At 41.2% G+C, this 17,123-nt stretch overlaps 2 protein-coding genes across 3 annotated transcripts in view; both read right to left on the reverse strand.

The window, feature by feature from the left end:
- Positions 1-17,123, reverse strand: part of LOC145987082 (prohormone-1-like) — a 154,031-nt gene that overhangs the window by 130,739 nt on the left and 6,169 nt on the right. The window lies entirely within an intron of this gene.
- Positions 4,540-9,750, reverse strand: LOC145986831 (uncharacterized). Its single transcript, XM_083121304.1, has one exon. The coding sequence runs from the start codon at positions 9,748-9,750 to the stop codon at positions 4,540-4,542; it is 5,211 nt and encodes a 1,736-aa protein (XP_082977430.1).

Genomic DNA, 17,123 nt, shown 5'->3' on the forward strand with positions numbered 1-17,123 from the left:
GTGGAATCATCCTCTCTACGTGCCAGATCTAAGCCTCTGTTATTATTTCCTGTTTCCGGCCGAAATTACGTACTTTTGAATCTTCGAGTCACATGAAGACATGCAGATGGCGTTTCAATCGTTGGCCAACCATGCCACATGATGTATCCATGCAGGATGAAAGAACTTTGAGTAATGAACAGGCAATGTTCAAATATTTTGTTTCCTTTTACATTTGATAACGACAGTGTCATCACTTAATTGTCGGACTGGGTATGCCTGGGTCATGCTTGAGCAATGATAGCAACACTGGATTATAGTTTATGTAATCTGTGCAGGCAATGAAAACTAAACGCATAACTATGAAAATAGGCGGCTGGGCAGAATTCCGTGGTGCCACACACGGGAAAAGCAAAGCGAGAGCGGGACAAAAGTCGCTGGTTCAGCCCCGTTTCTATTACCACAAATTTGGCTCGCAACTTGACGCGGAGCATGCGACGCGGCATGTGCCAAGCATTTGTTGAAATGGAAACTGTCTGCAACATGCCGCGGCGCAAGTGCCGGGGACAAAATTGCCCAACTGATTTGGACGCACAACATGCGCCGCGGACAATGGGAATAGCCTGCAACAAGTTCCTGGTGCACGGGCATGCGCACTAGAGTAGAAACAAACGACGTAAGTGTAGGACTGTCCTGTGTTTTGTAATCTGTGGTCCAACAACATTTAATAACAATTCAAAATCAGTTGCAGTGATTCTTACAAAGTTTTCGTATCCACTTTGAAGAAGACGTAAGTCTCTCATCAACGAGTTATACGCTCCAAGATTTCTTTCGCTAGAAAACTTCTAATCCACCAACTCTTTTTAGAAGTTCATGGTACGCGCCTGCAATAACCACAAAACCCGCCATAACTGTATTGTCCATCTTTACACAAGTTAAATCACCACAATACATCAGAAGAAACATTGAACTACTCTCAAGCACTGCACAACTGTACACTGCGGTCCTGCACTCCAATGTTGTTGCGGGCGTATTTTGCAGAAGTAGTTTTGAATTGGAAACAGTGCATGTTCCGCGTCATGAGTCTGGCACTTGTCAGAATGGAAACGTAGCTTTCCCACGCAGTGTGTGGCAACGTCAATCGGGCTGCGTTGGCTAGTTCGAGCGTCAAACTCAACTCTCTCCGGGGCACTTTTGTGTAATTCTAACCTTTCGAGCAAATACTGTCAGTTTGTATCACATGGATTACAAAGACTAACTCTACAAAGAGATCTTCCATTCTCTTCAACCTCCGAACACACGGAGCTGTGCTCCGCGCGAACTTCTGCCACCCGCCTAATTCCATGGCTGTTCCTTTACACTAAAATTGACACTTAGAAGATCATTTTGATGGAAAAATGGCATTTTTCAATTCTGTTAGTTCGTATCGATCGACCTTATTTACAAACGAAAAATATCGAATTCTGTTTCAAGCGTAAATTCTAAGGAAAATGTAAATTTGCAGACAAAGCCATGCGGTGGTGATAGTAATAAAACAGTATTTATTAGAGATGATGTGTTTCAGCCTCTAGACAATCACGAGCCTTTCTACAACAAATGAAACGCAGGATAATAATACAGGGTAATTCAAAATGAATGGTGCAACTTTACACAGTCATTTTGACGTTACTATTTATGATAGAAAATCGGAAAATTTATTAATATAGAGAAAAATTCTGGAAGTTTTATTCCCACTTTGCGGGCTTATTCTGCTTAGCCGATGTTCCACCAGGATCGCCAGTGTCGCAAAGTAGCTAATGAGCAGTATATGGCGTATTGTTTGTTTGAGCTATCGAGAACGAATTCAATCACGATGGTGCATGTTTCGCCCTTCATAAAGATTTGTCAAAGTTACAACTGCGAATTGTTAGTGCCTTCGAAACCGTTGACGACGACTTGCTGTCTCTAGTATAGCAAGTACTTGATTAATGTTTGGACGTTTTCTGCGTTACACATGCTTTTCATGAATCGTTATAATGTGAGTAAAACTTCCAGAGTTCTTCTTTATATTGATTCCATGTCTGTTTTTCTATCATAAATAGTAATGTCATAATATCTGTGTAAAGTTGCACCATTCATTTTGAATTACCCTGTATTTAAGTTCTACAACGTCTTTTGTATTAGACTGTCCATGTATATCGGATGGCCAACATTATCTACACTCAGAATGTAGGATATGTTTTTTTACGAATAGCCGCATATTACTGGATCCAGAGTAAATGTTAGGACTAAAAAGGACATAACTCTTTGTTTCGTGCACATGATTTTATTCGCCGGCAAGAGGAACTGTGCGGATGTCGCCGTGAATTAGAGAATTCACCGCAGGAGAGGGGACGATGCCCCACTATAAGGATTAGCTCTAATGGCACTAAATTGGCTTATGCTAAACCGCTGGGAGGAAGAACGAGCGCCGACAATCACTTACGAAGGGATTTGCCGATGGAGAAATTTATGAGCAGTCTTAGAAACAAGGCAGGAATATCTAACTCGCAAGTATTGAGCGATAAGCAGTTGTCTAGAACGTATATGAAAATGAAACACAGGTCTCCCCGATGGCGCAGTGGTAGCGTCGTCGCCTTGTAATCAAGGAGTCCCTGGTTCGATAATCGGTGGAGGCCCATAGTGGTGCGGATCCCACTTTAAACTGTAGGGCCAGTCCCAATTAGCCTTACTGTGCAGGACTTAAAACACCAACTCAAAAATGTAACATAATTCTTTTCTCTCTTTTGCAAATTTGCAATCACTTTACCCATGTTCTCAGCAGAGTTGGATATGGGTTGGTGCAGGCCCTGTAAACAAACTTTTTCTCAGGTCAAGAAAAAATTAGACATATTTGTTCGTTAGTCACAAGTCCAGATATCCTATTTAATCGCAAATTTAATGCAATTACTACTATTCCCGGGACTGCGTATCAACCGGTGTGCAATCACAGCGCCGAACGGTTATTTTGACAAAATCCTGTTTCCCTATTGGCTGCTTTACGTTGGAGGATTTTTAATGATGCCGCTTCATGCTCAAGTGGTAGGCCTAATTGGTTCTTTCACTGCGAGCTCCTTCGTAGGGAAACGCGGCAACAGAGGGTCACTGCCATAAAGACGGTTCTCGCGCCGGATATAAGAGCGGCGCCGGAATAACTAACTAACTCTCTAGTCTTCTTAAACCCGAAGGCTTATGGCTGCGGCTGGGGAAAATCAATCCAATCTTTTCCATCCTCACCGATTTCCTTCAGGTCCATCTCAACGCTATCCCTCCATCTTCGTCTTGGCCTTCCTACAGGTCTCTTACCATCAGGTTTCCCAACAAGAATCTTGTAAACTCTTCTTTCCTCTCCCATAATAATTACTAAACAATTATTTTTTATATTTCCTATTATTACCAAAGAGCAACAGACAGAGCGTTTCATTTCATTTGCGATGTGCAACTGTTACGACGTTCGTTATACTATATTACCTATCAAATTGGACAGTACTGGATTTCTCTTCTGCTGGGTAGACGTCAAGGGGAACGAAGCAGCTGATGCTGCCGCCAAGTATGCTGATGCAGATGGCGGCGTTCTCGTCCACCTTCTGTCCACGTTCGTCGGTCCCTTCTTGACGCTTGGCAGGAAGAGTGGGACGAAGAACAGGGAACAAGCTTCGCACTATGAAGCCCATCATTGGTGCTTGGCGTTCCTCGCCCCGCCCCTACCCCCGAGAAGAAGTAATTTTAACTTGGCTCCGAATAGGACACAGCCGTCTCACACACAAGCATTTGCTGCAAAGGCTGGACCGTTGTGCCATACCTGTAATGTTTTAAGTGTTGTGCACATTCTTCTCAGATAGTATACCGTGTCACGATCGGATAGCATTAATAATTTATTATTTATTAACGTCTTCTTTTAAATGGCTGAGTTTAGACTTAGTTTGCACACAATTCTTAACACGCTGAATATAGCACACAAAGTACAAAATATATAATATGCAAAGTAGGAAATATAGAATGTTAAAATTTGAAAAAGTATTTTAAGAATTCATTCACTTTGAATGAGTCCGGTCACTGGACCAAAATGAATGTTTTGTGTGTGGCCACTGATGAACCAAAATGTGCTTGGCTGTTGGGCCGAGATGGGTCTGTCTAATTTGTACGATGCACGCCAAAGAAAATGATAGTACTTACTGCGTGTCGCTGTCACAAACCCATACCTCTGGAGTGGAGGACCATATTGAATTCCATAAGGTGATTCGACTCGGATGATTACAAATGACACTCACTGATAATAACGAGGATATATTGACTATAACAAAAGATTACATGTATATACAAACTTGCTGCAATGCAACGCGATGCACGGAATGAAACTACCACGCACACTCGGCCATATTGTCTCGCGAACTGACTGAGCGTCACTCACTCTTTGTTCGAGATTAAACATAAAACAAAACTGAATTCCCCTGACATCTATTGTTAAAAATATCAAACATATCAATTATGACTTGAGACATATTCCCCCCTCTTGGTCAAACAACGTTTGACCAACTAAATTCACTCATCTCCGTCCTTATTGCATTGAGGGAGTGGAACTAGTCTGTGAATCGATCTCTTGAAGATCCCTGAAGCTGTATGCACTGTGGCCACTCGCACTAAGCCGTCTCTTCCTGGCTGGACGCTGGTGACTCTTCCCAATTTCCACGATAGGGGAGGCAAGTGGTCGTCTTTGATAAGAACTATCAAACCTGGTTTGAAGTTTTCTTGTACGCTAGTCCACTTGGAACGTTGCTGAAGACTGTTTAAATACTCCTTGGACCATCGCTGCCAAATGTTTTGATGAAAGCTTTGGAGTCTCTGCCATCTGGACAGTCGATTTCCTGGGAGGTCAGTGAGGTCTGGCTCGGGAAAGGAAGTAAGGGCTGAACCAATGAGAAAATGTCCAGGAGTGAGAGCACTTAAATCTTCAGGATCGTCGGATAAAACAGTCAGAGGCCTTGAATTTAGGCATGCTTCTATTTGTGTGAGCAAAGTTGCAAATTCCTCAAAATTCAATGTTGACTTTCCTACTACTCTGACTAAATGATACTTCATGCAGCGTATTCCACTCTCCCATATTCCTCCGAAATGTGGTGAGCTAGGTGGAATGAAATGCCACTGGAAGGATTCAGAACTCGCGTAGTCATGAATATTTTGTGTGAATTCCTGCGACGAAAATAAGCTATGTAGCTCTTCAAGTTCGTTTCTTGCCCCGACGAAATTCTTGCCATTGTCACTGTACAGATTGGCACATTTACCTCTACGAGATGTAAATCTTCGCAAGGCTGCGATAAATGCGTCTGTGGTGAGATCGGAGACGAGCTCTAAATGTATAGCCTTGGTGGCTAGACAAATGAATAAAGCCACGTATGATTTACGATGAACTTTGCTGCGTGGCGAATGCGATTTAAATAGAAAAGGTCCGCAATAGTCTACACCAGAGTTGAGAAATGGCCTTGACGGTGTGACTCTAGGTGAAGGAAGTTGACCCATGAGTTGCTTGGCCGTGGTTGCCTTCAACTTGTAACATGCGAGGCAATTGTGAATTACTTGCTTGATTGTACGCCTTGCTCGTACAATCCAGTATTGTTGCCTGAGGGATGACAACAATAACTGTGATCCTGCATGAAGCTGTCTCAAATGTTCCGCTTCTATTATGAGCTGTGTCAGGTGACCTTTCGAAGGTAGAATAATTTGATGTTTTGTTTCATACGTCAAATTGCTATTCTTGAGTCTTCCTCCAACGCGAAGAAGGTTATTGCTGTCCAAAAATGGGTGCAGGCTCTTCAATGTGCTGTTGGCTGAAACTTGTTGGTGCCGTTGAAGATCTTGAATTTCAGACTTGTAGCTTGATAGCTGAATAGTCTTGATGCTTGTATGCAATGCTGATTGCATTTCCTTTATTGAAAGACTTCCTTTTACTTTGTTGTTGGACTTTCTGCAGTTATGTATGAATCGCTGACAGAAAGCTATCACTCGAGTTAATTTCGATAATTTGGAGAATCGTTCGATTGTTTGCTCAAGTGAATTCTGGCAAATTGATACTGCCGTTATGCTTATTCCCTCCGGAATTTCTACTTTCCTTGGCTGCTGCGTAAGTGGCCAATGCTCTTCTGTACCTGTTAACCAATGTGGCCCATGCCACCATAAATGGTTATGTTGTATTGAAGTGGGTTCAATACCTCTTGAGATTATGTCTGCCGGGTTATCTGCTGAAGGAACATGTTTCCAATCGCTAATTTGCGTAATGTCTTGAATCTCTGCTACCCGGTTGGCTACAAAGGTTTTCCATCTGTTGGATGGTGCTGCTAACCATGCCAATACAATTTGTGAGTCCGACCAGAGATGTATCTCGTCTACCTTCAGACGTAAAACTGGTAATACCTTGTGGACTAATCTTGCTAGGAGTAATGATGCACATAATTCAAGACGAGGTAATGTCACCTTCTTGACTGGCGCTACTCGTGATTTAGCACAAAGTAGATTTACTGCTGTTTCGCCTTTATGGTTAGTTGAATGCACATACAAACATGCACCGTAAGCATATTGAGATGCATCTGCAAATCCATGTATCTGGATATTTCTAACTGTTCCATTGATTAGAACAAAACGATTGACTTCAATGTGTTTAATTGCAGGGAGTTGTCTGCGCAACTGTTGCCATTTCTGATTCAAGTCTTGTGGAAGTTCTTCATCCCACTGAACATTGCATGTCCACAATTGTTGAAGAAATGATTTGTATGTAATAACAATTGGAGTGATGAGACCTAAAGGGTCAAATATTGACGCAACGACTGATGCTACCTGTCGTTTAGTGCTTGATGTTTCGACGTTATTCGCTACTTCAGGAGCTTTGCTGTTGATCAGTAATTTATCTGCAATAGGATCCCAAGATAAGCCTAAAGTCTTCACTTCTGAATCGTGAAATTCGACTGGAAGCTTCATTTCACGCATGGCTGGTGGAACTGCTTCTAGCACTGTCGTGCTGTTCGAACACCATTTACGCAAAGTAAATCCTCCACGCTGCATAATGTTAATTAATTCTGCCTGAATCTGCAATGCTTCAGCTACGTCTTGTGCTCCGCTCACTACGTCATCAACTAACATGTCTTCCTTGATGATACTACTGATGCGAGGATGCCTGCTGATTTCGCTGTCTGCCAGTTGCTGTAAGCATCTAGTAGCTAGGAATGATGCCGAAGCTGTGCCATATGTAAGCGTTCGTAGCTCAAAAACTTCAATTGGATGCTTGTTGGAGCTTCTCCACAATATTCGCTGTAATGGATTGTCATCTTTTTGCACCTTAATCATTCTATACATTTTCTCTACATCTCCTGTGAATGCTATAGGATGTGTGCGAAATCTTGTCATGATGGAGAATAAATCTTGTTGTATGGTGGGCCCGACCATCAATATGTCATTGAGGCTTTTGCCACTTGTGGTTTTGGCCGATCCGTCGAAAACAACACGGACCTTAGTGGTGGAACTCTGTGGTTTGATTACTGCGTGATGTGGCAAATAGTAGGCTACCCTGTGGTCATGAGACATCGGTAATTGTCCTACAGGTACCATGTGACCTAGCTGTTCATATTCATTCATGAATTTTGTGTAAGGAATCCTTAGTTCCGGTTGATGCTCAAGTCTTTTCTCTAATTGGAGAAATCTCTTGGTGGCATGTTGAAGTGAATCGCCCAATGCTTCTCGGCTTTCTTTGAGTGGAAGTCGAACGATGAATTTGCCTGTTTCGTCCCTCACCGTGTTTTCACAATAGTGACGCTCACAGCTGATTTCTTCCTTTGTTCTATGCCTGGTATATATCTCCTCAAGGTCCCAAAATCGCTGAAGCTGTATGTGGAGACTTTCTTCCGTTCGAAGGAAGCATGATATCGATGAATTGTTGCCACTGCATTGTTGTGGAATGCGTCCTGCGACTATCCATCCGAATTCAGTGTTTTGTAGAATCGGCAAATCAGCTGAACGTGTTATGCGATCAGGCTTGAGAATTTCGAAGAAGATCTGGGTGCCTATTAAAAGATCTATCTTCGCTGGCACATCAAATGTCGGATCTGCCAATGTTACATGTCTTGGTATTTTGATTGATGCTCGGTCGACTCGATGTGAAGGTAAGTTGCTTGTGAGCCGCGGCAATATTGAGCATTCAATGTTGGAACGCCATGTGTTTATTCTAGATTGCAACTGAATATCCACCTTGAAGTTTGCTTGCGACTCAGCATTGTTTATGCCTTGAATCGGTAAATGCTGAGGATGTTTCTTCAGTTTGAGACGCTGAACCAACTCTTCAGACGCAAAGTGGCTCTGGGATCCACTGTCTAGCAAGGCTCTACAGTATATCCATTGACCTGCATGATTCTTGACCTTTACCACTGCCGTGGAAAGTAACACGCGTGATGTATGTTGCCCTTTGAGTGCACAATAAGAAGCTTGTGGAGTTTGATCTTGATTCTCGTTTTGCGTTGCTTGAGAATTTTCATTCTTGCCTTCTTCCGTACATTCTGTGCTGGAAAATGACGTTCTTGATATACTATCATTATGCAACAATGTGTTATGCTTGCGTGAACATTTTTTACACGAACCTGCCTTGCATAGACGCAGTACGTGATTTGGAGATAAGCAGTTCGTGCAGAGTTTATTCCTTCTAACACAATCATACTTCTGTTTGTTAGTCGCGGCGATGAATGATGCACACCTAAAGAGAGCATGCGGCTCTTTACAAAAGAAACAAGAGTTCGCACTAGTGGTACTAATGAAAGATTTCGAAAAACTCTTATTTGATCTTACATTGTAATGCTGAGATTTGATTGATTGTTTATTTACATCACTTGGTGCGGGCTGAATGCTTTCCAGCGCTTGACATCGTCTTTCCAAAAACGAAAAGAATTCATCTATGCTGACAAAATCTGTTTCACTATTTTGCAGTTCCCACGCTTTCCTAGTTCCTGAATCTAGCTTAGACACAAAATGCTGAGTGAGTAACATGTCCGTCAAAGGTACATCTGTGTAAAGCGCATTTACTGCATTCAAGTTGCTTGTCGCACATCCCACAAAGGAACGCAATTCCTGAGCACTTTCTTTGCTGACTGCCTTGATGTGCAATATTTCATGAATGTACGATGATGCGATTAGCTTCTTGTTTGAATATCTACTCACTAACAACTTCCAGGCAACTGCGTAGTTTGCCTCCGTGATGGGTAAGTTCTGAATGAGCTTGTACGCCTCGCCCTTGAGCGACGAACGTAGATACTGAAACTTCTGAATGGAAGCGATGTCTTTGTTATTATGTATTAAAGACGTGAAAGTGTCTTCATAGGACAACCAGTGCCGATAATCACCCTCAAACGTTGGCAATTCTATTGTGGGAAGTTTGAGCCGGGTTGCTGTGACATGCGATGTGTTGACAGCATCATGCTCCGCTTGAACCTTATCATGCTGCGATAATAAAGCTTGCATCCGGGCACTCAACTTGTAGTACGCCGTTTCCAATTCGTCTCTGATGTCATCCTGCGATGAACCAGTTTCAGCTTCTAACTGATCTTGCACTTGCTCAATGTCCACCCAAATGCGAGACAATGCATTGAAACGAGTACGCACTTCTTGAATGTTTCCTTCACTTTCACTGAATTGATTGACGAAAGTTTCCATTCGAGTGACTTTTCCCTTTAATGTCCCTCGTTGTCTAACGAGACGCTGCTGCACTTCGTTCTCACTCATTTTTATGAAGAACACGAAAGGTTAAAGGAAATAAATGTAAGGAAATGAGCCAGACAAAGTAAAATATACTTACCGACCTCCTGCGCCGTTGTCGTGAAGAAAATGATGCATGAAAAGTATCGTACAGCTGTTTACAATCCTTTGCTGCGAACGACAATGGAGCTGCATTGTTGGCAATATGGCTGCTGTAAGAAACTGTTGTTTCCGCACTGCACTAGCACTTGACCTTGAACTTGAACAGAATGTCACGTAGCTGAAACATCCGTGCCGGTAAGGACCAAAAATGAATGAGTCCGGTCACTGGACCAAAATGAATGTTTTGTGTGTGGCCACTGATGAACCAAAATGTGCTTGGCTGTTGGGCCGAGATGGGTCTGTCTAATTTGTACGATGCACGCCAAAGAAAATGATAGTACTTACTGCGTGTCGCTGTCACAAACCCATACCTCTGGAGTGGAGGACCATATTGAATTCCATAAGGTGATTCGACTCGGATGATTGCAAATGACACTCACTGATAATAACGAGGATATATTGACTATAACAAAAGATTACATGTATATACAAACTTGCTGCAATGCAACGCGATGCACGGAATGAAACTACCACGCACACTCGGCCATATTGTCTCGCGAACTGACTGAGCGTCACTCACTCTTTGTTCGAGATTAAACATAAAACAAAACTGAATTCCCCTGACATCTATTGTTAAAAATATCAAACATATCAATTATGACTTGAGACACACTTGCTCGATTGATTGATTTGCTTTCCTTACTTTGCTTTTTGTGCCACTTTTGGCTAATTTGCGAAGATAGGGATGAGTGATGATATGATGAAATTGATGAATGGGCATTCACAAACATCCATGCCCAGGCCTGGAATCGAACCCGGGACCCCTGTCGTCGTAGCGCGATGTGCTACGGGGGGCCGGCTCATTCACTTGCGTATGCCTTTCAGTTTGTTTGACGGGGGAGAATACATCTACTGAAGGAAGCAACGGAGCATACTGTTCTCGTGCTTTCTGGCAACCGATTCCACAGGCTTACGGCCGATACGGAGAAAAAAGTTGGAGAAGACGTTTGATCTGTGGACGGGGATAGAGAGAGATGAGAAGCTGCGTGATCAGGTGTCGCGATCGTGAAATTCGCGAAGAGATTGGAAGCGTGAGAGGAGATAAAGGTTACTTGAAGTTGGAAAATTTGCAAAGTAACATCAGAGCTTGCAGCGTTCGTCTTTCTTGCATACGTAGCCACCCCAATTTGAGAGAGTAAGGTGATAAATGATATTTTAAATTAGAAATGTATCGTACACAGGCATTCTGAGACAAGCTTTGCGAGAACGTGTTAATCGCAAGCGAAACTTGCGCAAGAAGTTGCCATAGATCGAGATGAATAGTCATTCTCCTCGCATAGGTTGTCTAGTAATAATTCGTTGTTTCTCCGATAGATGTCAGTCTAACCCAATACTTTGTAGGAGTCTGGTTTTTCAATAGAAGTCCGTCCGAATGCTGTAGATAAATGCCACTTTCTGAGGCGTTACATGTATTCTTGTCCTATTTTACTCTACGATGTATCTTCAGTTCAATACAGTTTCTGAATGGATTACCACGTTTTCTTCCACAATAATAACACCGTATTATATCAATATCCTATCAAGGCTCAGCCTGTTTACTTATATGGCTGTCTTATCCTGTTATTAAGTATGACAAATTAGAAGTTAGACATATTGCGTTTATCTTACAATGATTGATTCACTTATTGATGTTTTAAGTCTACTTTATGCACAGTAAGGCTAATCGGGACTGGACCTACAGTTTAAAGTGGGATTCGAACCACTATGTGCCTGCATTATCTTCCAATCAATCTGATTTCTTGCTTACCATACAAGATATTGAATAAATGAATAAATTCCGTATAATTCAGTTCCAGCTAGCGTGGATTTAAGTACATTCGAGACCGGTTGAAAAGGTAAAAAAGGTAAAGTGTTCCCCTGTGCATAGCACCACGCCATGAAGGCGTATAGGGGGTGTGGGGGTAACGCCCCACACTTTCTTGATCCGGTCGTGAGTGGGGGTGATGTGATCAGCATCACGCCCCTGACCGCCTTTACCCCCCAGGGTTTCCCCCAGGTACCCATGTTATTCGACGCTGGGTGGGCGCCGGGGCCGCTTCCACCGGTTGAACAATATAAAATTATATTTCGAATTTCAAAACGTATAATGAGTTACGTAAACAATTTGTAGTCATGCATGGAAAACATGTTGAATATTTTATATCGGAATTCTGATAAATTATTCACAAAGCTTGTCTCGTCACTCGATAGGCAGAAGGCAATCGGTCGAAGAATAAAGACAACAGAACAAAATTACAGCCCAATAGTTTTGTTTACGGTTAATCTATGTTTATATTTCAAATGGACAAGCGGAGATTTTTGTTATGTTATTTTCATTTCCGATTCTTTCTTCCATTCGTGTTTCCACAGTTACAGTTCATTTCCATTCGATTTTCTTGAAAAAACACTGAATGTTTCGTTTATAACTGATGAACATTCTGTTTGAATTTCATCGATGGCATGGCATTGTTATTGTGTTTCAGGTAATACACGGATGAGGGGTTATGAAACACTGACTTCATTCAGAGAGTTGTGTTAATTGCACCTTAACAAGATTTTGCCGCTGTGGTTGTAAATAGATCCCTGTGGTATTAATATTGACAGGGGAATTAGTTTAGACGAGATATGTAGAACAGTTATACAATTTAAGCGGAACCGAATTTAGCGGTCAGCAGAATGCACCGCAAAGGGTGCACAATAGTATCTACTGGAGAGTAGCTATAAAGCAACAGCACTCCAGTAGGGGATCGAGGGACGTTATACCCCATTATCCAAATATGCAGCGTTGCTAAAGGATCATGAACCCAAATATTCTAATGGGTTTCGCAACAGGGCAGGAACGTTTCTTCTCGCAAAATTTATATTCGGTCCAAGTTGGGTATTGTTTCTTTGAAAAAAGGTTCCTGGACAGTATTTAAATTGATACGGATATAAGGTTCCAGGACCTTATTTAAATTCATCCGGAAAAAATGTTCCTGGGCCGAATTGAAATACTTTAAAAAGAGAAAGGTTCTTAACGATTCAGAACCAATTTATGCTTGCCGATTTTTCCTCCTGGACTGGAGTTGAATTTAGTTAAATTCTTGGACCTTTACAACCTTGCTCTTATGTACAAATCAAACATATGAAAAGAATATGGAAGGGCAAAAGGAAGATTGCTTAGAAGCTAGAACGAAGAAATTGTGAAACAAGTGGAAAATAAGAAGAGAAAAGGAGAAGAAAGAAAACAGAAAGAAGACAAAGAGGAAAGGAACCATAAAATATATCAATTAAGTGGAAAACGAGAGAAAATGGGGGTACGAACGAGAAAGGAAGATCATGTACAATATGGAAAGAGAAATTGTGAAGAAAACGGTAGATAAAAGGAGAGGCGGTGAAAGTAGACGAAAGGAATGGAAACAAACAGAAAAGGAGTCGAAAGAAAAATGAATCAATCGGAAAGCAACAGGATAAAAGTGGAAAAAGGGAAAAGAAGGGGAAATACGCAAAAAAGGAGTGGAAATAAATAGAAAAGAAGTTAAAATCAAATTGTTAACCAGTGGGAAATCGTACTAGCAAAGGCGTGCCGGAGATCCGTTCAGAGGATGGATACGGTAGATCATTATGATGATTATGAATATACAATAATCAGTTTGTAACATATTTAAAAGTAAATCATGGGAGAGCGTAAGCGTATTTAAGGAAGGTAATACCCCCCACCACTCCAAAGAAAAAGAAAACTTAAATATTTATCATTCATCAATTCACTGCCTTATGTATATATGGAACGAACGGAAGTATTGTGAATCCGCTGTCTTGTCATGACACTAGTTTTGCTGAGAAAATCTTCTTCTAGCATTGGAATTGAAATTGGAGCCTTCCGACAACGTAGTGGTAAAATGGATCCCAGGTGGAGGTACACTGAGGAATAGTAATTAGGATTTCACTTTAAACTGTAGGTCCAGTCCAAGCTTAAAAGTGAACTTAAAACATAAGTAAGCTCTCTAACTAAAATTGGATCAACTTCCGGTGCTTCTTGTGTATCTGCGTGTTCCTTTGCTATTATATACGTCAGTTATTATGTAAGGTAAAGTTTCTCGTGCACTTTGCACCCTGTCATGTAGTAAGAGGGATGTGGGGGCTTGGGCCCCACACATTTTGTCAATCTCTGCCATATTGGAGATGATGTGATTAGCCCCACTCTCCGGCCGCCTTTACCCGCCAAGGGTTTCAATTTTATTATATATTTTTTTTAATTGGGAGTTATAATTTATTTTTATTTAATATGTTTCAATATCATCTGAGATTTATTTTTATTGCTTTCCCATTAACTTTGACTGGTTGCCCCCAGGAACCCATTGATTTGAGGCTGGGTGAGCTCCAGAGCCTCTTTATGCGGGGACAAGGCTGGAAATAGTCCGACCTTAGTAACACCATTAAGCCTTGTTTCCATGATATGAAAAACTCAATATGCTGGCCAAGGCAGAAATTTATTTTATTATAAAACATAAACTAAACGTAACGTTTCAACTTTTTAGCAAGGTCTTCTTCAGACTCTGCACCAAGTACAAATGTAAAAAGGTACAAAACAGGACGATATATATATATAGACAAACATTACTGCCCTCCAGACTATTATAAAGTTGTTCTGGAACATTCTAGCAGGTGGCTTTCCCTTGTCAACTGTACTTTCGCCTGAAAGGCTAAACATTTTCTTTCATCTGGAATGTGGTTGGACTCTTTATCTCACACTCTTTTTCCTTCATTCTTCTTCCTTCTTCTCTCCCCTTTCTCTCTTGTCCTTTTCACTCTTTCTAACACCTTCTTCCATTTTTTGCTTATCTTCAGTTACCCATTCAAGTTCATTGTGTCTTCTTCACTAGTGAGAAAATGGAAAGAGGCCAAGGAAATAGAGAAGAATGTTCCAGAACAACTTTCTACAATAATAGTCTGGAGGGGAGTTATTTTTGTGTGTGTATATCGTCCTGTTTTGTACCTTGTTACATTTGGTGCAGAGTCAGAGAACCTTGCTAGAAGGTTGAAACGTTACGTTTAGTTTATGTTTTACAATATAATAAATTTCTGCCTTCGTCAGCATATTTAGTTTTTCCAACCTTAGATCGCCCAGCCCGGGAATCGAATCAGGGTCTTATCTCTCGCTTAGCATTGAGACGCCGTACCGACTAGACAACCGCGGCTCCAGTTATTACATGGATGTGTAAACATTAGCCCTGAAGTAAGTGAATGGTTGTACGCAGCGACAACTAGGAAGGCGGGTGACTTCTATCGTACGATTGGAGAACGAGCACCCTGTTGCCAAAACGAACGCCACTGGAGATGCCGAATTCTGCCGTTCTTAGTTTCGATGAAGAAGTTGAAATCGTGAAATAAGCAAATTTGGCCCAAGAACTCTGGTATTTCTTCTTCTTCCTCCTGCCACTCTTTCGCAATAAATAAGGTTGAAGAATTGACAACCGCGCTCGACTGCTATTCGTTGGATTTTCGCGCGCTTGAGAGGAATCTTTTTACTACGGCCCCTAGGATTGGTGTTTTCTATCGCAATGACGAGCCAACAACGTCATTAGTTACGTCACTACGTCGAGATAATATTACGTTCTACATACATAATTGAGCTTCTCCCTCTTTTGCCTATCAAATGATATAATTTCTATGATAGTTGTTTTGCATGATCGAAAGGTTTGTTAAAATCCAAATTTTAACAAACAGTATTCTTGCCAGTTTATTCTGTAATCTTACTTATATTAAGAAATATTTCAAAATAAGTCTTTCTTATTCTGGAATATAAAATTGTGACTGCACATACACTAAGCATCACACAGAAAAGGTTGTATTTTTATCACTTAATTTTGTACAGTCACGGACACTTCTGGGTTGTAATGATTTAATTGAAAGTCAATAGTGTTGTTACAAGCCAGAAGTGTCCGTGACTGTACATACGAAAAATGACCTAACGTCGAATCTGTATATTTCGTTGATGTACAGTGTACAGTCAAATACACTTGTGGTTGAATTTCAACGGAGTAGTTACAACTCAGAAGTGTACTTGACTGTCAAATGCTCGATAACGTTCAAACAATTTTTAAAATAACGAAGTTCCAAGAAGTTATTTGGTAACACTGAAGTTGCTATAAAAACGAAACATTGCAAATTTCACGTTTAATATAATTAACCCATAAAAAGTTCTTAATATTTGCGTGAATTAGAAAACTTAGTTTGAATTGAAAGTTCATTTTATGCACTGAAAGACTAATCGGCACCGGACCTCGGGTATTAAATCCGGGACGACTTGATTACAAGGCGACAACATCATCACTACGACATATTCATATTCATGTGATCAGTGCGCTTATTACACATTGAAGTTCAAGCGCCATTTGGCGAGATTCAAAAGATACCCTCTTTCACCCGAAAAGTATTTTCTGAAAGCCAAAATCCCCTCTCCTTACAGAAGAGCAAAAAATGTCCTGAACAGATTCATTAGATGCTGCTGACGTGTTCCTCTGAACTGTTTTGAATGTGTTTTTTTTATTTCTATAAAACATATACGTGGGTTGGAAATTTAAAAGTGGCAACTATTAATTTACAATTGATAAGAAAGAGATATATCTGTGAAACTTTTAAAACCCTTCGATGTAGTCACCAGTATTGTGTACAACTGTTGCCAGCGATGTGGAAGACATAGCATATCTATAGCAGAGCAGTTTATTGCCTGAAGAATTTATGGATGGTATGGAGGATGGTAGAGCATCTGTCAGCCCCATCGAACTAACAAATCAGTCACAGGTTGCGCTACATGCGCCCGAGCATTGTCCTGCAAAATGACGGGTGGATTGAGCAGAAAGTGTCTCCTCTTCTTTCGCAACGCAGGTCGCAGGTGATGTTCCAAAAATGAACAGCAATACCACAGACAAGTTAATAAGTTAATAAAATTAACTTGTCTGTGATAATACTGCGCATTGACTGTCGGTCCTGGAGGTACGGCAAGAATTACCAGAACATTCACATTAGTGGGGTTCTGAGTCTGACTACGCAACTTTAGACCGCCAACTTCAATTATACTTTGATGCTCAGGCCACTGCGCATGCGCCTAGTGTTGGAAGGAAGAGTCCATGTACTGGGAGGTAGGTTAGGTATCACACTAACGTGTGGTATTAGAGAGAAGCACCGGTTCCGTTTCATGGCGTATATACAGCAGTGTTGCCACTATTAAATTTCCAACCCATGTATATTTTACAAAAAGCGTTTTCTTTTACCTGATT

Source organism: Lepisma saccharinum, chromosome 4 (assembly GCF_977018435.1).
Source record: "Lepisma saccharinum chromosome 4, izLepSacc3.1, whole genome shotgun sequence".
Taxonomy (NCBI): Eukaryota; Metazoa; Arthropoda; class Insecta; order Zygentoma; family Lepismatidae; genus Lepisma; species Lepisma saccharinum.